The sequence below is a fragment of the Rhododendron vialii genome, chromosome 10a (assembly GCF_030253575.1).
Source record: "Rhododendron vialii isolate Sample 1 chromosome 10a, ASM3025357v1".
Taxonomy (NCBI): domain Eukaryota; kingdom Viridiplantae; phylum Streptophyta; class Magnoliopsida; order Ericales; family Ericaceae; genus Rhododendron; species Rhododendron vialii.
The window spans coordinates 8,656,752-8,679,421 of NC_080566.1; the positions used below are offsets into that span (position 1 = coordinate 8,656,752).

At 39.8% G+C, this 22,670-nt stretch overlaps 1 protein-coding gene and 1 non-coding gene across 4 annotated transcripts; both read left to right on the plus strand.

Moving 5' to 3' along the window:
* Window positions 1-6,704: 6,704 nt before the first annotated feature.
* On the plus strand, window positions 6,705-6,811 carry LOC131305775 (small nucleolar RNA R71). Its single transcript, XR_009193334.1, has one exon. It is a non-coding gene; the product is annotated as a small nucleolar RNA R71 (small nucleolar RNA).
* A 1,942-nt stretch (window positions 6,812-8,753) lies between these two features.
* On the plus strand, window positions 8,754-12,396 carry LOC131304373 (uncharacterized). Of its 3 annotated transcripts, none has more exons than XM_058331597.1 (4): window positions 8,754-9,069; window positions 9,495-10,444; window positions 10,562-11,590; window positions 11,678-12,396. In XM_058331597.1, exons 2-3 carry the CDS (start codon window positions 9,754-9,756, stop codon window positions 11,188-11,190), a joined length of 1,320 nt encoding a protein of 439 aa, XP_058187580.1. In that variant the 5' UTR covers window positions 8,754-9,069; window positions 9,495-9,753; the 3' UTR covers window positions 11,191-11,590; window positions 11,678-12,396. The 3 variants fall into 3 exon arrangements, with proteins under 3 accessions (XP_058187580.1, XP_058187581.1, XP_058187579.1); XM_058331598.1 differs by lacking the exon at window positions 8,754-9,069 and having other exon boundaries at window positions 9,165-10,444; window positions 10,562-11,374; window positions 11,472-11,590; XM_058331596.1 differs by lacking the exon at window positions 8,754-9,069 and having other exon boundaries at window positions 9,165-10,444.
* Window positions 12,397-22,670: the final 10,274 nt, after the last annotated feature.

The window sequence follows — 22,670 nt, forward strand, 5'->3', positions numbered from 1 at the left end:
ACAGAAATAACAGAAATGGGGCTAAGGTTTTCTTCTTCTTCTTTTTTTCGGTTTTCAGGGGTTTTCAGTTAGGGTTTCAATTTAAACAAAGGGGCATGGGGTTAGGGTTTCAAAAACTGTGCAGGGGAAGAAATATGGTGGTGATGGTCGAACTTCCATGGAGAGAAAGAAAAGGCTTCAAAATCTGTAAGGGAAAGAGAGAGAATTCAGATTACCTCGAGTACAAGGGATTTCGGACTGGAGATGAGAGCCCAGCTACGAAAGCTTCGAGTTAGGGCTTGAAACCTTGAGGTCGAGGGTGAATCTTGAAGGTTAATGGAGATTTGGTCGAATTTCGGAGTGTGTTCGAGAGATTTTGGAGGAAATTTGGGATTTTTGGGTGAGAAATTAGAGAGAGATGAGAGAATGGGGGGAGGTTTTTTTTTCTTTTTCTCTGGAGCCGTGGTTGAAAAGGAAACAGGTGGGTTTTGGTTTCTAAAGTGGGGCTGGGAACATGAGAGAGAGCCGACCAGAATTTCTTTTTTTTTTCTTTCTATCTTGCATGTACTTGTATCACAATTTATCAATACCGGTACATCTCTGGCCGAACCAAAAAAACTTTTTCCTGCACCTCTGCTTCAACTTTTGATCAACCTCAACACATTCAGCACACCCCCAGACCACCTCACAACAATTTAAACATCATCCCACACAACCCTCCATACATCCGGCTTCCTAAGCTTGAGCAAAAATGGAGACTCGGACTACGGTTCAACAATTTGGAACGAGGGAACACATTTGTGGTTTTATCAAGCAAAAAAAATTGCTTTGAATCATTTCCTACGCGCGCCCATCAACTCCAAAATGATGCATAAAAGATATCGACACTACTCAAGTACGAACAGACATAAATTATTTACGCATGTGCGGAAAAGAGACAAACAAGCATGGGATGCTTCAAAACGAACTTCAACTCTAGGCGATGCATACTACTCGACACAACTTGGAGCTCAATTTGTTCAACAAAGTTCATATATATGCTTGCACATGGATTCAACACATAATCAAATTCGACGGGGTGCACGACTCTTGCCATTATTAGGGAAAATTGAGCATAATCTAAGTATCTAGCACTTGAATTCACTAATTACAAGGAAAAATTGCACAAAAAATTTTAAATTTTTCTATGCAAAACCGAGAAAATAAACTAAAAGCATAAACCATCCCCCCAACTTGAAATATGCAGTGTCCTCAATGCAAAAGACGGTAAATAAGAGAGGGACAACAAAAATATACCGACGGGGTGGAATGTCAACCACCCAATACCTCGATCAAGTTGGAGGATTTTTGTGTCATTGCCGCCATTCGTTATCGTAAACGCTTTGAAGGGTATCACCCTGCAAAAGAGTTAAGAACCAACTTCCAAAGAGGAGACAAATGACATGAGTACCGTCGGCTCGCGTTAGCCCGGCCCCCAAAAATTATTATTAACAAGTATTTAAACCACCGAATCGTCACGTGATTAAACGGGTACTACTTTTCTCCCCATGTTTCACTTAAGGTGTCGCGAAGCAAGTTATCAACATCTTAAGCGAAGCACGGGTGGCTATACCGGACCACAAAAAATTTGCCCTTACGAATCGGAGCTGGGTACACGAACCTTGTTTGAATAGCGGCGTGCGAAGCTATAACCCAAGTCAATGATGGGTACCCCCGAAGAGGCCGGGCCTTCCAAACAATTAAGTTCAGAAGTACGCAAGAGCTCCCCGTGAAAACATTTTTGAGAACTTTTCAAACCAACGGATCATCCGGATAAACCGGATCAACTAACTCCTCCACCGTGTCCTCCACCGCAAAATTTTCCAAAAACGGTTTTAAACGTTGACCATTCACTTTAAAAATATGACCATTTGCGGGATTCACAACTTCAAAAGCACCGTGCGGAAAAACTTTGTGCACAACATAGGGCCCCTCCCAACGAGATCGCAATTTTCCGGGAAAAACATGGAGTTTAGAATTGTACAACAACACTTTTTGCCCAACTTCAAAATTCTTTCTTAGAATATTCTTATCATGAAATTCTTTGACTTTTGACTTATAAATGTTGGTGTTATCATACGCATCCCGCCGGATTTCCTCGAGTTCATTGAGTTGGAGTTTACGATGAGCGCCGGCATCGGGGAACCGAAAGTTCAAAGATTTTATGGCCCAATATGCCTTATGTTCCAACTCAACGGGGAGGTGACATGCCTTACCGTAGACAAGCCGATAGGGCGAAGCACCTAACACGGTCTTGTACGCGGTCCGGTATGCCCACAAGGCATCGGTCAAACGAAGTGACCAATCCTTCCGGTTCAGATTAACTGTTTTTTCCAAAATGTGCTTTACCTCACGATTGGCGAGCTCGGCTTGGCCATTGGTTTGTGGATGGTAGGCGGTGGATACTTTGTGGGTAATGCCATACTTCTTCATGAGGGCCGCAAAAGGCCGATTGCAGAAGTGTGAGCCTTGATCACTTATAATGGCTCGGGGCGTTCCGAACCGTGACAAAATATGCTCTTTGAGAAAATCAAGCACCACTTTGTGATCGTTGGTGCGCGTAGCTACAGCTTCAACCCATTTGGACACGTAGTCCACCGCCAAAAGGATATAGAGGAATCCGTAAGAAATTGGAAATGGGCCCATAAAATCAATTCCCCAACAATCAAACACTTCCACGACTAGGATATTGGTGAGGGGCATCATGTTCCTCCGAGTCACCGCACCTAGTTTTTGGCATTGCTCACAAGCCCGGCAAAATGCATAAGCATCCTTGTGAAGATTTGGCCAATAGAATCCACATTGGAGAATTTTGGCGGTGGTCTTTTTATGAGAGAAATGGCCACCACACGCCTCAGTGTGGCAAAATGAGAGAATCCCCCGTTGATCTTCGTCGGGCACACATCGCCGGATAATTTGATCCGAACAATATTTGAAAAGATAAGGATCATCAAAGAAAAATCTTTTCACCTCACTAAGAAAAAGCCTTCGGTCTTGCGGGGTCCAATGATCCGGAATTCGCCCGATAACAAGATAATTAACAATGTCGGCAAACCAAGGGCAACTCGAAATAGCGAAGAGTTGTTCATCCGGAAATGTATCAACAATCGGGAGCTTTGAGGAAGAGTCCTCGAACTCAAGACGAGATAAGTGATCCGCCACCACATTCTCCACCCCTTTCTTATCCTTTATCGTGATGTTGAACTCTTGAAGCAATAAGATCCACCGAATTAGCCGTGCTTTCGCATCTTGCTTCGTAAAAAGGTACTTTAAAGCGGCATGATCGGTGTAGACAATAATAGGGGACCCCACCAAATATGACCGAAATTTGTCTAAAGCAAAGACGACGGCAAGCAACTCTTTTTCCGTGGTGGAGTAATTCATTTGAGCTTCGTTTAGAGTTTTGCTTGCATAATAGATGACGTATGGATTTTTGTCTTTCCTTTGCCCGAGAACTGCCCCAACCGCATAATCACTAGCATCACACATGAGTTCAAAGGGCAAATTCCAATCCGGCGTTTGCACAATGAAGGAAGAAGTGAGGCTTGATTTCAACTTCTTGAACGCTTCTTCACAAGCCGGAGTCCACTCAAATGGAGTATCCTTTGAAAGGAGGTGGCACAACGGCCGAGATATGGCACTGAAGTCTTTGATCAAACGCCGGTAGAAACCGGCATGCCCAAGGAAAGAACAGATGTCCTTGACACATTTAGGGGTTAGGAGGGTGGCAATAAGATCAATCTTGGCCTTGTCGACTTCGATCCCCTTTGATGATACAATGTGGCCCAAAACGATACCATGAGTCACCATGAAATGGCATTTTTCCCAATTGAGCACCAAATTTTTCTCCTCGCACCTCGCCAGCACCTTATCCAAATTTTCCAAACAGGATTCAAATGATTCGCCAAACACCGAGAAATCATCCATAAATACCTCGACGATCTTCTCAATCATATCGCTAAATATGCCCATCATACACTATGAGAAGGTTCCAGGCGCATTACACAAGCCGAATGGCATGCGTCGATAAGCGAACGTTCCAAATGGACAAGTGAATGTCGTTTTCTCTTGATCGGGTAAGGCGACCTCTATTTGGTTGTACCCCGAATATCCATCTAGAAAGCAATAATAAGCATGTCCCGCCACCCGCTCCAAAATTTGATCAATGAAAGGAAGCGGGAAATGATCCTTCCGGGTGCTAGCATTAAGCTTCCGGTAATCGATACACACACGCCATCCAGTGGTGACTCGAGTAGGGACTAACTCATTATTGGCGTTGGGAACCACCGTGACACCGGATTTCTTGGGGACCACTTGGATAGGACCAACCCACTTGCTGTCGGCGATCGGGTAGATAATTCCCACATCTAAGAGTTTCAAAACCTCCGCCTTCACCACATCTTTCATTATGGGATTCAACCGGCGTTGGGGTTGGCGAGAAGGTTTGACATCATCTCCGAGGGCAATGTGGTGGGAACAAATTGAAGCATCTATCCCTTTGATATCCGCGATAAACCAACCAATAGCTTTGGTATGCTGCTTTAGAATTTCAAGGAGTTGGGATTCTTGCGAGCCGACGAGAGAGGAGGAGATCACCACCGGGTAAGTTTCATTTTCACCTAAAAAGGCATATTTCAATGTATCCGGGAGGACCTTCAACTTGAGTTTTGGTGATTGAATACTCGAGGGAAGGGTCTTGCTCTCGAGAGGAGGCAACTCTTCAAATTTCGGAGACCATACGTCCGTCCCACAAACATCTTCAATGTCAAGCAAAGAACACAAATACTCCACCTCCAGTGAGTCAAGAAAATTTTCTTCTTCGGCGGTAAGACACCTCCAACGGATCCTTACACAAGAAAGTGTCCACATGCTCTTGGACCAAAGAATCAATAAGATTGACTTCACGAACACACTCGTCATCCCCCATTTGGCTTCCGATATTAAACACATTCACCTTCATCCTCATGTTGCCGAAAGTGAGGTTTAGCAAACCGCTTCGGCAATGGATAACGGCATTGGAAGTGGCCAGGAATGGACGCCCAAGAATGACCGGAGTCAACGTTGACACTTGCGAGGAGGGCACAGGGCATGTATCCAACACGATAAAATCCACAGGATAGACAAAGTTATCCACTTGCACGAGTACATCCTCCACTATCCCGCGTGGAACTCGAATGCTTCTATCGGCCAATTGAAGGGTCACCGATGTTGGCCTCATCTCCCCCAATCCAAGTTGTTCATAAACAGAATACGGAAGCAAGTTCACACTAGCCCCCAAATCGAGGAGGGCTTTTTCTATCTTCTTGTCGCCAATGGTGATGGAGATGGTTGAACAACCCGGATCTTTATACTTGGGAACCACGTTGGTTTGAATAATAGAGCTCACTTGTTCCGTCAAGAAAACCTTCTTTTGAACATTCAACTTACGCTTTTGAGTGCATAAGTCTTTGAGAAACTTGGCATACGTGGGAATTTGCTTGATGGCATCCACCAACGGGATATTGATTCTCACTTGCTTGAAAAGCTCATAGATCTCGGCATTGGTATTGGCACGGGCCGGTGCCTTCAATCTTTGGGGAAAAGGAGCCGGAATGTTGGTGTCGGGTACCTTCGGCTCTTCCTCGGGAGATTTTGCCAATTGCTCACTAACGGGAGAGGGCTCCGAGGTTGGTGAGTCATCAAAAGGGTCCGGAGCTTGCGATACAATGGGTGTAACCCATGGCTTGATAGGCTTTGGAGGAATGGCCTTATCAATCTCCTTGCCACTCCGCAATGTTGTAATAGACTTGGCTTGCTCGGGACTAAGCACCGAAGAGCTCGCCACATAATTGGTTCCTTGCGGATTCACTTGGGGTTGAGTCGGAAGTTTCCCCTTTTCTTGTTGGAGCATCCCAACCGTATTGGTCAACTTTGCCATTTGATTCTTGATTTCCCCAAGCGTTTGAGTGGTTTGCTCGTTGAGGGATGTTTGGCTTTGCATGAAAGATGACATAATTTCCTCCAAGGACCGCTTTTGAGGTTTGAATTGATTTGGCCCTTGAGGAGGTCCAGGAGGTGCAAACCCCGGAGGTTGTTGATGTTGAGGGAACCTCGGCGCTCCTTGAGATTAAGGAGGCCGAAAAGCTTGGTGTTGTTGAGGTGGTGGAACTTGTGGAGGTCCGGGAGGTTGAGAATCGCTCCACCGGAAATTAGGATGCATCTTCCACCCCGGATTGAAAGTTTGAGAATAAGGGTCAAACCGTTGATTAACGGCATTGACCTCCGCTTGCCCGGTTCCTTAGAGAATATCCTTGACGGCAGGGAGCATTTGACAATCTCCCGTAGCATGACCTGCAATTTCACACAACACACAAATTTCCTCCGCCTTGGCCACGGAGGCCATCCCAGCAACTTTGTTGAGTTGTAAAGTTTCAATTTGGCGGGAAAGCTGGGCGACCTTGTGGGCTAGCTCATTTTTCTCATTTAATTGAAATTTACCGAAATTGCTCGGAACCGAATTAACCACGTTCTTGTCAGAAGGGTCCGAGCAATCCCAGTTTTGAGTTTTTTCAGATAACTCCTCAAAATAGTCCCACGCCGCATCAGGGGTTTTAGCCATGACTCCACCCATACACATGCTATCCATAAGAAGTCGGGTGCTTGGAAAACATCCCTTTAACAAATACTCGACTCTTTGAAAAACCGGTAAGCCTTGATGTGGGATGGAGTTAAGCAAATCCTTGTACCTCTCCCAATATTGATAAAATGATTCCCCCTCTCTTTGTTTGAAAGTTTGAATTTGATTCATGAGTTCCTTTGTGAGATGTGGGGGAAAAAATTTCATGTAGAAAGCCTTTGATAAATCCGCCCAATTTGCCAAGAATTGGGGCCTCATGTTATTCAACCAAATCTTGGCTTTGTCTTTCACGGAAAATGGGAAGAGTTTTAACTTTGCGGACTCAAGCTGAGCGGGCGTAGACACTATTGTGGAGACCAACTCCTCGAATGCCCGCATATGAGTGTACGGACATTCTTTATATTTGCCATAAAAAGATGGCATCATGTTAATGTGATGCATTTTAACGGTGAAAGTATTCGCCTCGGTTGCGGCCGGAAGGACTATAGTGGGCCGCGGAGTAGTACGGGCCGGATTTAGATAGTCGCTCATAGTCCTTTCGGGCACAATCTGCGGCATCTCGCCTTCACCGTTTCCGGCCATTCTTTCTCGAGGAGGGGTTCTTACGGAAAAAGGAGTTCTTTGGGGTGGTGGTGTCCTTGCTCGAACCCGACGAGGAGTTTTGGGTCGAGAAGGAGAAAAAGATCTATGAAGCCTTTTAGAATTTGGGCTCCGAAAGGCTCCACGATGACCACCATGCATACAATTTAAAAACCCTTCTCGAGAATTAATGGCCAACAAGGATAAAGCAAACAGACAAGAGGGGCTATGCCGCCACCTCCTAACAACAGCTTCGAGGGGCTATGCCGCCGCCTCGATAAGAAAAGACAATAAAAGAAAAAGGTAATCTGTACTTAGTCTAACTTCGTTAAACCTCACGTTTGAGAAGCTCAAGTTAGAGGTATCCACTAGATTAAGTACAAGTCACACAAAGTAAATGAAACGGGATACTTACAATGATTTGGCGAACCTCCAAAATAAGCTATAAAAGAAAGCGCTCCCCGGCAACGGCGCCAAAAATGCTTGCGACCTTAGAGTGTGTTGCAATAAGAATACCCCAAGCGTAGGACTAGGTCGGTTGAAAGCATAATAAAACCCAGAAGTCCGGGGTCGAATCCACAGAGAGCGCATCCAAAACTTGGTTCGAAGATTAGCTTGCGTAGAGAATTTTGGCGTTTGGACCGCCAACCAAAGTTCGGCGTTGAGACGGCCAACTGAACGATTTAGAAAGTGGCTACTTAACCTAACTACGGCTTTTTAACTGAAAATTAAACTAAAGGCTAGGTTTAGGGATAATTAACACCTATAACGTAAGGATAAACTCGATTCTTCTCTTCTTAACAACGGTGTTAAACATGACTAGGGCTCTTTTGATTCATTTTAACAAACACAAAGAGGGACATAGCTCCAAGTATCAAATGTGGCAAATAGCTTAGCCCTTGCCTACATTTGATCAAAAAGATTAACACCTCTAAGTTTTGGTACATAAAATTAGTCCTAAGCCATGTTCAAGCTAGAAAATGGGATTTTACAAGAGAAGAACAAGCTACATCCTTGGTTACGGGATGCTAACCATCCCACAACCTAACCTTACTACACTACTCACTCATATTGAAAGGGGCAACGAAATGAGCAAGGGGAAACAAAAGGAAAACACCAAACGTTAAGTAAATTCGAAATGAATACAAGATCCTCGAAGAGAATGAAATTCCTTACAACTTTAATGAAGACCAAAAGCTTCGAAAGTAAGTGGATCGTGCTTAAAATCCTTCTCAAAGCATAAATGAGGAGAGAGGTGAGAGCTCCATTAATGGAGGTAAAGAGAGAAAGTGCAAAAGATGAAGATGACCTACTCCAATCAGGTCTGGGGGTATTTATAGCCCCTTAAAAACGAGTTACAAAGGTCCTAAATGCCCTTAAAAAGTTACAAAAGTCGAGCACAAAAAGTAGATTTTTTCCAGGATGTACCGGTATCGTGAAAACCTAGTACCGGTACATCGCTTGTTTCACAGCATTTTGAACCAAATCTGTCCGCGATGTACAGGTACAGCCAGTGATTAAAAAATCGTGACTAGGCGATCGCCTAGGCGAGGCGAGCGACGAGGCGAGGCTGGGTCGCCTCGCAGTTGCGAGGCGAGGCGAGAATGGAAGAAGCGACCGACTAGGCGGTGACGTCGCGCCTAGGCGCGAAGCGTGAGGCGAATAAAAAGCTCGCCTAGGCGTCGTCCAGGTCACAAACATAATAAAAGGGCAAAATTAGACTTACACAAGTAACACACCCACATCGATCGAAGCCGCCTCTCTGCCTCTGAGCTCCGAAGCCCTCTGTCTCTCTCTCCTCTGCGATCCAAAGCCCACTCTCTCTGCTCTGTGATCCGAAGCCCACACACACCCAGGTAAGCTCTCTACTCTCTCTCTTCTGATCGATTGATCCCTCTCTCTTTCTCTCTTCTGATCGATCTCTCTCCCTCTCTATTCTGATCGATCTCTCTCTCTCTGTTCTGATCTCTCTCTCTCTCGTTCTTAGAAACCATGTGCAGCATGTCTTCTTGTCGGTCAGTCCGTAAGTGTACTGACTGCTGAGTTTTTTTTTTGTGTTTTACATGTTCAGTGTTCACAGTTTACTGGTTAGTCAGTTAGTGGGTGTATATTATATATATTCTCTTAGTTAGTGGGTGTATATAATATAGTATATTCTATGAATCTATATACTCTACAGTTTTGGTCCATCTCTTTTCCGAACAGTTTCTGCATTTGCCATCTTTATACTCTACGGTTTCTGCATTTTGTGAATTATGTTTTATCTCCTTTGTTTGTATAGATATTGTAGATGTCGAATAGAACTGATCCTACTTGGAAGTATTCAAAGAGACATGAAGATAATAAGTTCAGATTCACATGTAATTTTTGTAACAAAGTGGTTACTGGGAGTGTTTACCGAGTGAAGCTACATCTTGCTGGAGGATACCCTGATGTGACTTCATGTCCTAATTGCCCAGAACCAGTTAAAGAGGAGATTAGGGCATTTATGTGTAAAAACAAGGAGACGGCGTCTAGCATAACTCCTCTTCCAGATTTTGATGAAATGGGCAATGAGGAGGACATTGATGAAGATGAGTTTTATGTACAATCGAAGCCCCCTCCTAAGAGGCCTGCTGCCACTGCTACCTCCGGCTCCAAGTTCCAACTTAAGAAGCCCAAGACCAAAGGGCCTATGGATGCTCACATCACCCCTGACTCCAGAGATCGAGGTAGAGAATAGGAGAAGTGGTAAACAACCTAAAGTTGACGATAATACACCGCAAAAGAAGTTATTGAAAGAGCAAGCTCATCAAGCTATTGCGAGGTGGATTTACGATGCTGGAATACCTCTCAATGTTGTCAATATGGAGTCCTTTGAACCGATGATTGAGGCTATTGGGCAATATGGCCCTGGTTTAACACCGCCAACTTATTATCAAGTGTGTGTCCCTCTTCTTAAAAAAGAGGTGGAAAATGTGAACAAACAAATGGAAGACCATAAGAAGGAGAGAGAGGAAAATGGATGCACTCTTATGTGTGATGGATGGACGGATCGAAAGAATAGGTCATTGATAAATTTTTTGGTTAACTGTCCTAAAGGTAGCATGTTCATTGAATCGGTTGATGCATCAAGTCGTTCCACAACTGGGGACAGCATGTATAGGTTGCTTGACGAGTATGTGGAGCGAATCGGAGAAGCTAATGTGGTCCAAATTGTCACGGATAGTGCCGCATACAATAAGATGGCAGGTAACAATGAATTGCCATATGTTAGTTACTAGTTACTACTCAAAGTCTCAAATATATTATTTCTTACTTTATTACTTACTCTAAGAATCTTATTGTACTTGTTCTAATTTATGATAGGGAAGTTGTTAATGGCAAAAAGACCACATTTGTATTGGACTCCATGTGCTGCCCATTGTTTGGATTTAATGTTAGAAGACATTTTCAAGTTGCCATATTTGAAGAGGACATGGGAAAGGGCGATCAAGGTACACGGTTATATCTATAACCGTCCGACATTGTTGAACATGGTGAGACACTTTACCCAAAGAAAAGAGTTGATTAAGCCAGCAAAGACTCATTTTGCAACAGCTTGTTTGACTTTACAAAGGGTTCATCAACAAAAGAATAACCTAAGAAAGATGTTCACATCAGAGGCTTGGAGTAAAAGCAAGTGGGCAAAGGAGGCGGATGGTAAAAAGGTAGCAGAAATAATGTTGTCGCCATCATTTTGGAACAATGTCTTGCTGGCCCTAAGATTTGCATGTCCTCTTGTTAAAGTACTTCGTTTGGTTGATGGTGAAGAAAAACCCGCAATGGGATACATCTACGAGGCCATGGATAGGGCCAAAGAAACTATTATAAACACGTTTGGCGGAGACGAAGACAAGTATAAAACTGTGTTTGAAATCATTGATGTGAGGTGGGAAGTGCAATTGCATCAACCTTTGCATGCAGCAGGCTACTATTTGAACCCTGCATTTTTTTAGAAGGATGGTGCAAGGATGAAAGCTGATAAAGAGGTATGGAAGGGTTTGGTGGATTGTATTGAAAGGCTGATACCAACTGAGAGGATGCAAGATGAAATTCTTCATCAGATAGCATTATATGAGGAGGAGGAGGGAATCTTCAAAAAGAACATGGCAATTAGGCAAAGAGTTACAAGGTCACCAGGTGATCACAATTTTTTACTCTTTGTGCTTAAAAGCCTTAAATACTACCTCTTTATTCTTTATCCTTTGCGACAATATAACTAATGGATAATGTGCAGTTGAGTGGTGGAAGTTATTTGGTCGTGAAACTCCTGAATTGCAAAAATTTGCCGTCAAGATCCTTAGCCTTACTTGCAGTTCATCCGGATGCGAGAGAAATTAGAGTGTGTTCGAACATGTGAGTATTACATTAAGGGATTTCTAATCATTTGAAGGTGTGAATAGTGTGATATGAACTTAAATCCCTTTTAACTTTATTTTGCAGCTTCACACCAAAAAAAGAAATAAGCTAGATCAAAAGCGCCTCAACGACTTGGTGTTTGTTAAGTAGAATAGAGCATTGAGGCGTCGATATATGAACCGCGGCAAATTTGACCCGATTTCCTTGAAGAACATTGATGAGAGCAATGAATGGTTGATTGGGAAATTGGAGGATGAGCTTGTATTTGAAGGTGAAGATTTGGATTGGAATGTTGTTGCGGAGGCTAGTGGGGTAGAACAACCTAGCAAAGTAACTAGGTCAACTCATAAACCAACAAGTTCAAAGAAGCGTTCAAAAGCATCAAGTTTTTGTGCAGATGATTGGGAAGAAGAAGAATTTGATGACACTATTTCAGATGAAGGAGAAGAGGAAGATGTGGATGGATATCGGTCAAATGATGATGAAGAAGATGAAGATATTGGTGATGAGTGATGAAAGGATGACTGATGATGTCTTGTTTGGAATATCTGGATTGTTAGTTTGTTACATTTTATGAGCGTATTTTACTAGTAATTCGTAAGTTGGAATGTTGGATTGTTGGTTATTATGCAATATGGTGATGTTTGTTCTTGTTTTGATGGTAGGAGTGAATATTGGTCGTTTATATAGCTTCTATTACTTTTTTTTTAAAACGCTCGCCTCGTTTCAATGAGGCGCTCGCCTCGCCTCGCTCCGATGAGGGCTTTGTCACCTTGCGTACGCCTCGCGTATTTAAATCACTAGGTACAGCTTTTATCGGTACAGGTACATCGCTGGCAGAAAGCTTCCGAATTGGTTTCTTCCCTCTAACAGCCCCTTTGACATCCCGAACACTCTTCGACACTTCTTTAAACAATCCTTGGGACTTGGTAGCGGGGTGCACATGGTCTCGGCTCTTTGGATGATCCCGGGTTGATTTCCTTGGCGGTCAAAACGCCTTATTTTCTCCTTTAACCTGTAAGGGCCAAAAAATACCAACTCCGCGCAATATCAACTAATTAAAGTAAATTATGCACGAAAGAGGGACAAAATTGGTATCGATAAGCCCATTTATATACACTATCGAGGGCTTATCAACGGAGTGCAAGCATATTTGTACTCTCCCCATCCTCCAGGGTTGGGTCGGGTTTGGCTCGACACGCAGTTTGACCCAACCATGCCGGACCAACGATTTGAGCTTCCATGGTGATGGATTCTTTTTTTAGTACATTAGGACAAGAAGGGAAAGAGACAAAGGGAGGTGGGGGTAAATTCGTCAATGTGTATGTTTAATTTAACGAAGTTTAGGCCAAATTAATGGAAGGGGGAATCTTTGTACTGTGAACCAAAACAAGGGAAGTTAGTGATATTTCAGAAACCTCTAGGGCTTTGAGATTTCTGCTTTTGTCAAAAATCTCAGGAAGGTTTGTGAAATTTACCAGCCGACTTTTTATAGGCTTCGCGTTAACAAAATCTAGCTCTTTCTTTCTTTTTTTTCCTGAGAAAAAATTTAGGAATATCCTAGAGATGTTATGATCGTTATTTAAAGATTAAAAAAAAAAAATCAGAACCACAAATCCGATCCTGGGGCGCCATTACTCCTAAACCTGATATACCTAAAGTTAAACCAAAAAAAAAAAAATTAAACCCCTCTAAATATTGTGAGGGATTGACAAAACTCTAAATGCAGAGCATTGGCACAGGGATCACTTATGCCCTGCATAAATACCAAAAATGCAACCTCCATATTCAAAAATCCAAACTTTATTTTATGCTTGCAAAATTCGATAAAATAATTTTACTAAATTTTTGGGGTTATTATCAATACCCCGGGATGCCACGTGGCTTTTTCAACCTGGTATTCCCCACAAATCACTTAGCAACAAATTTAATAAGCAGCACATGTTGACATACTTTTGTTAAGTGGTTAGGAGATAATAAGAAACTCATAAACCAAAAGCATCATATAACGATACCGCATAATTCTCCCAAAAATTGGGCTATTATAGCGTAGGAAACTTAACAGGAGTGCATAGAAAAATCAAACGGTATGGTAAACGTAACAGGGTATCAGGGTATGCAAATTGCAAAAGGTAAATATTCAACTTGGTTTGTAAAATTACAATTGTCAGTTTTCATCTAAAAACAAAAACTACTACTAAGGGTATCCACAATATTATAATTAAAAGTTGTCATATCAACTTTTGATTATTCATTTAAGAGTTTGTTAAGGTTAGTAATGTAGATGTTTCAACGACATAATCAAAATTGGATAGTTAAAACTTGTCACATCATCTTTTCAAACTACAAAAAACTAAAAACTGTGAACAGTAGAAAATAATTTTTCTAAAAATAGTTTTGAAATAATAAAAATTATTTATTAGAAATAAATAATAGTTTTTGAATTTCATTTTTTTTTGGGAAATAAACTGTTTTAAAAAAAACATTTTTTTAGTAAAAAAAAATTCAAAAATATTGTTCGAAAAGAAAGAGAGAGGAAAAGGGGAAAGAGATAGAATATTTTTGTATAATGATTGGTGTATTTGATTGAGAATATGTAGTGTCTATCAAATTTGATTATTGTAAAAAAAATTGCTAGTTTTGGTTATCCAAAACCTAAATTTTGATTATTTCTAAGGAGGTTGTTAAGTTTGATTATAGTATTGTGAGCCATATTTTACACCAATATTGTTAACTTTAAAAATCTTTTACTTTTAATTATAGTATTGTGGATACTCTAACACATCCCGACAACAAATCTAAAAAATTAAATCAACAATCAAATAGGTTTTCCTTCAGAAACTCCTTCAACATATCGTCAGTCGAGTACTCCCCATCTCCAACCCCATGAACATAGTTGTTAAAAAATGATATACGATACACGATACACAATACGTATCTTACGATTTGTATCTTCTCGTTCGGAGAAGGATACGTATTCCATCATGTATTCTTTTTGTATAAAAATTCTACGATACAACCGCGTATCTTACGATTTATACCCGTATCCTAATTATGTACATATCCTATGATTACTTATTCAAAAAAATTTGGACTTTATTTCAAGAAGCGGAATCTCAAATACATTAATCTAAGCCGTTTGATCTAATTATGGCATCTTTTAAACCCTTTGATAGAAATTCAACATCAATGTAGGTCTTGTATAAAAGAAAGAATCATACTTCGATTGTATTTTGTCTTACTTTTCTTTTCCTAACAAAGGGAACATAAAGCCAATGATAGGCCCCAGTTGAGAAACTTCATCTTAAATTTTTTTTTAAATGTACGTATAGTTTGTTGGTGTTATTAGGTATATCTACCTCTTAATTATATTTTAATTACGATTAACATTGTTGAAACATAAACTAATTTAGAATTTTGACAAAGCTCCAATTGACATAACCCAAATATGATAGATATTATCGAAAAAGATATAAATATCTAGTTTTTAAAAACTCTAAAATTTCTAACTTTAGAAGCTCTAAAATATTCTTGTGAAGTATGTAGAGTTTTTTTTTCTTTTTTGTGAGAATTAGTCTCATGCACTAGAGTCTTCCATGAAGTAGTATAAATAGGGATGGGTTCTAACCATTTTGTACCAAGTCAAAAAAAAAGTTTGAGTTCAAGTGCAATACAAATACTCTATTTTCCCATACTTGTCTTTTGGTATTCTCCCGCTCCCAAAAATATTGTTCTACACAATAGAAACTCCTACTCTTCCAGTAAATGTGAAAAAACGATACACGATACGTATCTCAATTTGAAAACATTGCCCATGAGCTTCTTGGCCCCTAAAGCAACCCACATCCCCCTCTTCATTGTCAAATAATCGCGATTGAAAACAGAACCAAAGCAGTCCTCACTCACCAACCCAAGAAAATCTTGAAATTCTGGAACAGGGGAATAATAATCACAACCAAAATTAAACGAGACAATATGTTCCAATGAAGCCACCCGTATCACCTGATTCTCTCTCTAACTTTTTTTGGGCAATGCTTTCTCCTTCTAAAACTGGGATCTTGAGGGGATTTGGGTCTTCCACTGCACTAGTGTAGCTTTCAACGTCGATGATTTTCGAGCATTGGGATTTCTCTGTGTTTTTGTTTGGGTTTCCTCTGTTTTGCCTTCTATTTTTCTTTCGCCTTCTTGAATAGGCCTTAGAGTCTCGTTGAGAAGTACTGTTCTTGCTTCTTCTTTTCTTGATGGCGATCGGCCTTGAAGGTTGTAGAGAGAGAGATGGTTTTGTGTTACAGTCTTAGGTAACGAAGTCAGTGACTGACTTCTTCGCATTAGTAAAATCTTTTGGGTAAATTTCACTTACCTCCCTAAGGTTTTTGACAAATGTAAGGACGTCCTAAGGTTTCTAAAATTATACTAACCTCCCTTACTTTACAAACTGTTGTCTAGATTCCCCCATTCCGTTAACTAGACACACACTGTTAGATTTTGCTCCAAAATGATGGAAATACCTTTAATTGTTCTATTTCCCTTCAAAATAGAGTTTTTAATGTTTGATTAACTATTTATATTTCTTCAAATTTGGGTAATTACTAGTAATACTTTTTACAAATATAATATTTGTTGCTTCATGTATCTCGTTCTTTTTTGTTTCCTTTTTATATTTTTTTTCAATAGAAATGCAGTTGTATCTTACTAACTTATCATATCTGTAAACACTAAAAATAAATAAATAAATTTGTCTCAGTTTCTACTCTTTTTTTCATAAAAGAAATCCATGTAACTTATCATTCAACCATTTTAACAATATTTTGCAACATAATGTTAAAAATATTAGACTTAATTTGTGCATACTATGCTCAAACTTTTATGATTGCTTATGCATTTTATATGTAAAAAAATTAAGAAATAGAGAAGGAACAAAATGAAAAAAAAAGTTCACAAAAATAATTACTAATAGTGGTTTTAAAATGAATACCATGGAATAAGTAATCAAATTAAAAATGGAACGAGAACATAAAAGCTCATATAAATTAGAAATATAACAAGAACCAATAATTCAATTAATGAAATATTAACTAATATTAGTCAACAAACCCAATTGAAATTGAAACAATTACGAAAATAATAGAAATATATCAACTTATATTTGAAGGACATTTCTGTCATTTAATAGCTAAATTTAACATCGTTAAGGAGTTAGTTAACGGAAGGGGAAATCCGTATAATAATTTCTAAAGTAAGGGAGGGCACAATGTAATTTTAGTGAAGTTTAACCAAACCTTTTTCTTTCTTTTTGGGCGCCGCTATTCGCAGCCCTTTATTTTCTCCCATAGCCCATTACATTTCAGTAAATGGTTGTTGAAAATCATATATAACATTTCGGTAAATTGCTGTTGCAAACAAAATTATATTTCGGTAACTACATGTCGAAAATATGTTCAACTTTCGGTAAACAACTGCCGAACATACATTTTCGGTAAATATCTGTTGAAAAAAATATTATATTTTGGTAATTGGATGCTGAAAATATATCTCAATTTCGATAACGAACTGTCGAGTATAATTGAAAATTTTTAACGGGTTATGGGAGAAAATAGAGGGCTGCGAATAGCAGCGCCTTCCTTTTTTTCGGGGGCCGCTATTCACAGCCCTCTATTTTCTCCCGGAGCCCATTAAAAATTTGCAAGTAATTACAACATGACCCCCTAATGTATAATGACCTACTTACCCTTATACCTGTACATGAAATGACCTATATGCCTTTATAACCAAAATTCCTAAATTATCCAGTACCCCCTTCCCCTCAAAATCCCCCCAAAATCATCATTCACGTTTGAAAATAAAAAAAACGCACACAACCTCCAATTCTTCATTCTCGGCTTTGTACCAGTTCATCTTCTCTTCTCTCGGCTCTCTAAATCATCATTCTCTTTTTTCCTCTCTCTCAAATTTTTCAATGGAGGAGGAGCAAGGACCATATATTGTATCAATGGAAGGTTCAAGTCCTTCCATTGATCCATTTTTTGACCCACTTGTAGGATTTGATTTTGAAATTGAATCAAATTTTATTGACAACCATATCATGGCAGAGGAGAAGAATGATATTGTGATGGACACTGTATCTTGGAAGCCGCGTGAGGAGGTAAGTTTTTCCGTTTACAATGCCTCTGTTTTGTAGTTGTGGCGTCTGGATTTTGTAAACCCAGTTTTTCAAGGGTTTTGTCGATGTTTCTGGTTCGAACAGAATGAACAGAATAAAGTAAGTAATTTCGGTAGCTAACCACTGTAAAATATTACCATATTCGATAGCTAGTTACCGAAATTGAGATACATTTTCAGCATCTAATTACTGAAATATATGTTTATTGTTTTTTTGTTGTATGCATTTTTGACATGTAGTTACCGAAATAGAATCTTTTTTTCAACAGCTAGTTACCGAAATGTATGTATGATTTTCCTATATAGTATTAAGTTTAGCAGTTCTTTACCGAAGTTTGAACATATGTTCGACATGTATTTACCGAAATATAATCTTTTCTTCAACAGCAATTTACCGAAATGTATGCATGATTTTCCCCATATAGATAGTTCGGCAGTTGTTTACTGAAGTTTGAATATATTTTCGACGTGTAGTTACCGAAATATAATCTTATTTACTTATGTATAATTTTGTAGACATAGTTCGGTAGTTGGTTACCGAATTTTGAACATGTTTTCCACGTGTAGTTACCGAAATCTTATGTATAATTTTTTTCTATATAATTCGGCAGTTGATTACCGAAATTTGAATATATATTCGACATGTAACTACCGAAATGTAATCCAATTTTCAATACCTACTTACCGAAATGTTATGTTATAATTTTCCTATACATAGTTCGGCAGTTAGTTACCGAAGTTGGAACATATTTTCGACGTGTAGTTACCAAAATGTAAACTTATTTTCAACAGCTACTTACCGAAATGTTGTGTATAATAATTTTTCTATGCATAGTTCGGCAGTTGGTTTCCGAAGTTGGAACATATTTTCGACGTGTAGTTACCAAAATGTAATCTTATTTTCAACAGCTACTTACCGAAATGTTGTGTATAATAATTTTTCTATGCATAGTTCGACAGTTGGTTACCGAAGTTGAACATATTTTCGACGTGTAGTTACCGAAATGTAATGTTATTTTCAATAGGTACTTACTGAAATGTTATGTAATTTTGGCATGCCGAACGTTCGGCAGTTGGTTACCGAATTTTGTATATATTTTTGACATGTGGTTACCGAAAGTGATACTTATGCGAATTCTATGTATTTTTGACATTCACTTACCAAAACAGATCTAGAGAGGTATAAAACTTGTTTTAATGGACTTTTGAATTTTTGATACTTTCTTCAGGGTGATGCTTCAACGCACGGCAGCCATATAGGTCCAGTGACCATAGCACCGGAGTGTACGACGGAGAATGTGAGTGCGCACGGCAGCCACATAGGTCCAATGGCCCTATATGATTTGACACGAGAGTTTACAACGGAGAATGTGAGTGTTTTCAAAATAGTTGGATGATTCAATGGTTCTTTGGATTTTCTTTGTTTATTGTTATTAAATGTTTTTGTTGAATCATGTTTGTAGGTTTTTGCATCTGAAGATATGTTGAAAGATTGGATAACATCTACCGGTAAGGAAAATGGGTTTGTAATTATCATAAAGTCGGCAGAGAGAATGACAAAGAACCGAAGGCCAAGGATGTGGTTTGCATGCGAACGGGGTGGAAAGTTTAGACCGTTTATCAACAAGGCAAAGGACAAAGGAGGTAATATGAAGGAGAATGGCAAAGAAGCGAAGGCAAAGAAGATAGCACGCGTCACAGGAACTAAGAAATGCGAATGCCCGTTTCAACTGAGATGTGTTAAGAGGTTGGAAGGTTGGACTGTCACTGTCTACAACGGCAATCACAATCATCCTCCTGCGAAACAGCTTGAGGGGCACGCTTATCCCGCGAGGTTATCTTTGGAGCAGTCGAATATGTTGGTGGATATGTGTGTTTCGTCATTGTCTACACCGCGAGAGATCCTAAGTCTAATAAAGGGCAAGGATGAATTCAATGTAAGTTCAATTAAAACCATCTACAACGCACGCTACAAGCATGGGTTTAAGGACCGAGCGGGGAGATCTCAAATGCAATATTTATTGGCTAAGTTACAAGAATATGGGTACATCGAGTTTAATCGGAAAGATGACAATGACTGTGTGAAGGACTTATTTTGGTCACATCCTACTTCTGGTGACATGTTGCGTGCTTTCCCTCGGGTTTTGTTGATGGATTGCACATACAAGACCAACAGATACAGGTTTCCTTTGCTCCAGATTGTTGGCATTACATCCACCGAGAGGACTTTCTCGGCTGCCTTTGCATTCATTGATGGGGAGAAAGAGGAAAACTATACGTGGGTGTTGGAGAAATTGAAGAGTATAATGGATCCCGCTGCACTTCCCAGTGTTATTGTGACAGACAGGGAGTTAGCTCTAGTGAATGCCATTACAAGAGTGTTCCCAACGGCCAGCCATCTTCTTTGTCGATGGCATTGGGCAAAATGTATATGCCAAATGTAGAAAGATGTTTGATGAGACGGCTTGGGCTCTGTTTAAGCATGCTTGGGATTCACTGGTGTACTCACCGACTATATCTTTATACGAGCAAACACTTTGTACAATGAAGCGGGAGTTTGTGCTATATCCAGATACATACAATACATATTATTGTTCATAGAACAAATAAAGATTACAAAATACTATTCAAAGCAATTTTGAAATTGAAAAAAGTTTACATCTTCCTCTACCGGTGGCTGCGGTGCTATAACCTACACGTATAAGAAGAAACAAAAACAATACATATTAGTGTTCCTAAAACTAAAAACCTATAGATTGCAAATAATATGAGTTAGTGTTCAACAAAACAAAAATGTAGTGGAACCCTTTTTGAAAAATTTTCACCTCATCCTCAGGTATGTCCTCGAAGACAACATCTTGCTCTTCCTGACGAGGCACTTTGGCCTTGCCCCGGCCCCGGCCCCAGCCCCGACCTCGGCCTACTCGAGTTCTAATTCGAGGCAGTGAACGCATAACCTACACGTATATGAAAATAATACAATTACAAGTTAGTCTTAAAAGAGGCAGTACATACATATTTCAGTTTTTCGTTACCGAACGTTTCATAAAACAAACAAAGATAAAATACAAACTACTACAAAGCTGGTGTGAAATTGGAAAATTTTAACCTCATCCAAAGGTATGTCCTCGACGAAAGCATGTTCCTCTTCCTGACGATGCACTTCGGCCTCGCCCCGGCCACGGCCCCGATCTCGGCCTCCACGAGTTCGAACTTGAGGCAGTGAATGCATAACCTAAATAATACAATTACAAGTTATTCATTTCCACATGAAGTTTTAACGTCTGCTTGCCGAAATAAGCATAACATGTCAGTTACTGATTACTGAAAATAATAAACAATTTCGGTGATTGGTTACCGAAAGCAGACCAAAATGAAACCAAAAAATAATTTTGTTTTTTGTTTCAGAAGTCAGAACATTTTACCATACGTGAAGCTTCTGCTTCTGGTCAAGTTGTTTACCAAAAGGCAATACACTGTTGCTTACAAACAGTTAATGCCTGAGACATAAACTTCCCCTATTCACATCCTTGAACTCCATTACCAGAAAAAATCTTCCACAAAAAACTACTAGTAACAAAGTTTCTTTGTTTTTGTCCACCTAAACATAGCCACTTTGACTCCGATGCTTTCAACAAAATATTTTGAACACAGTTCTTATTTATCAATTTGGTTGATCATGCCCGTATCCATTATAAACAAACAGCAAACATACTTCAACGTGGCTCAAATGGTTGAAGTTATCATCATCAATCTTGCAAACAGTATGCCATCATCAATTTCTACGCCACTTCAGCATGGCAGAACTTAAAGCTAGCTAGTTAATTCACATTCAGTCAAATTGTATTAATGGATACTGGACAAAAATGCGGAGTCTTTAAAGAGGGAACGATACCCTCTTATCGATGAGTCATAACAAGGAATGCGGAGTCTTAAGCTATTAAACTTCATTCAAAAAATCAACTATTGAAAGCTGTTTACCTCAGGAGCCTCAGACTCGTCCTGAAGGACACCCCGAGCCCGACCTCGGCCTCGAACTCCACGTGGTGGACGCATAATAACCTGCATATCATAACAATAATACAAATTTACAAGTCTGAAAAGACAACAAAAAGTAAGAATGCCTATAAGACCATGTACTATCAAGCCTTATAGTTTCAAAACAAACTAGACTCATTATGAGCAGTTTCGTCTTCTAAGTATAGAGCATCTTAGTATAAATTTTGGAATATGGAAGTTCTGTGGTTCCAATTTTAAGGTGGGTTCCCTGCTGCCAAAAAAAAAAAAAAAAAACCTCGTCTAAGAAATGCCAAATATTATATATGCTAGCTAGTCGGGTGGGGTCAAATGGAATAGATTGTGTTCTTTAATCATGTAGCGGATGAGGAAACGCTAGTTTACCAAGAGAATTTTAAAAGCAGTTTTTATGTCACCAAGCGAATAGGCGACTTAGAGAAATTACTCCATTGATTAAACGTTTCTCTTTGGATCTTAGGAATGTATATCAGTCTTGTGGTGAAATGAACTCGGAGCTATAGAAATTGGGCATTTGTTTCGGCTTGCTAGAGTAAATTTTGATGGCATATTGTTAGTACGTAAACGTACCCTGTGGTATTTTTATAGCTGGCCTTCTACATCAGAGATTGAACGCCACAAAACTTGAACCACAAAGACTTCATCAAATAATGAAAATCTACTTGGTGACTGAATTTGCTGTGAGATATTGCGATGTCATTCTGCACTATGCCTGGTTTTTTTTGGTTATACAAAGGATATGTAGATTGGCTACTCTACATACCGTCAGAGCAATGCCTGCACCACGCAACCATCTGCTATCCCACTGTGTGTTCTAAGCGCCAAAGAGTAGGTTTGCCCCACCAAGCAGCTAACCACTTGCTGGTACTATGTAGGCATTTAA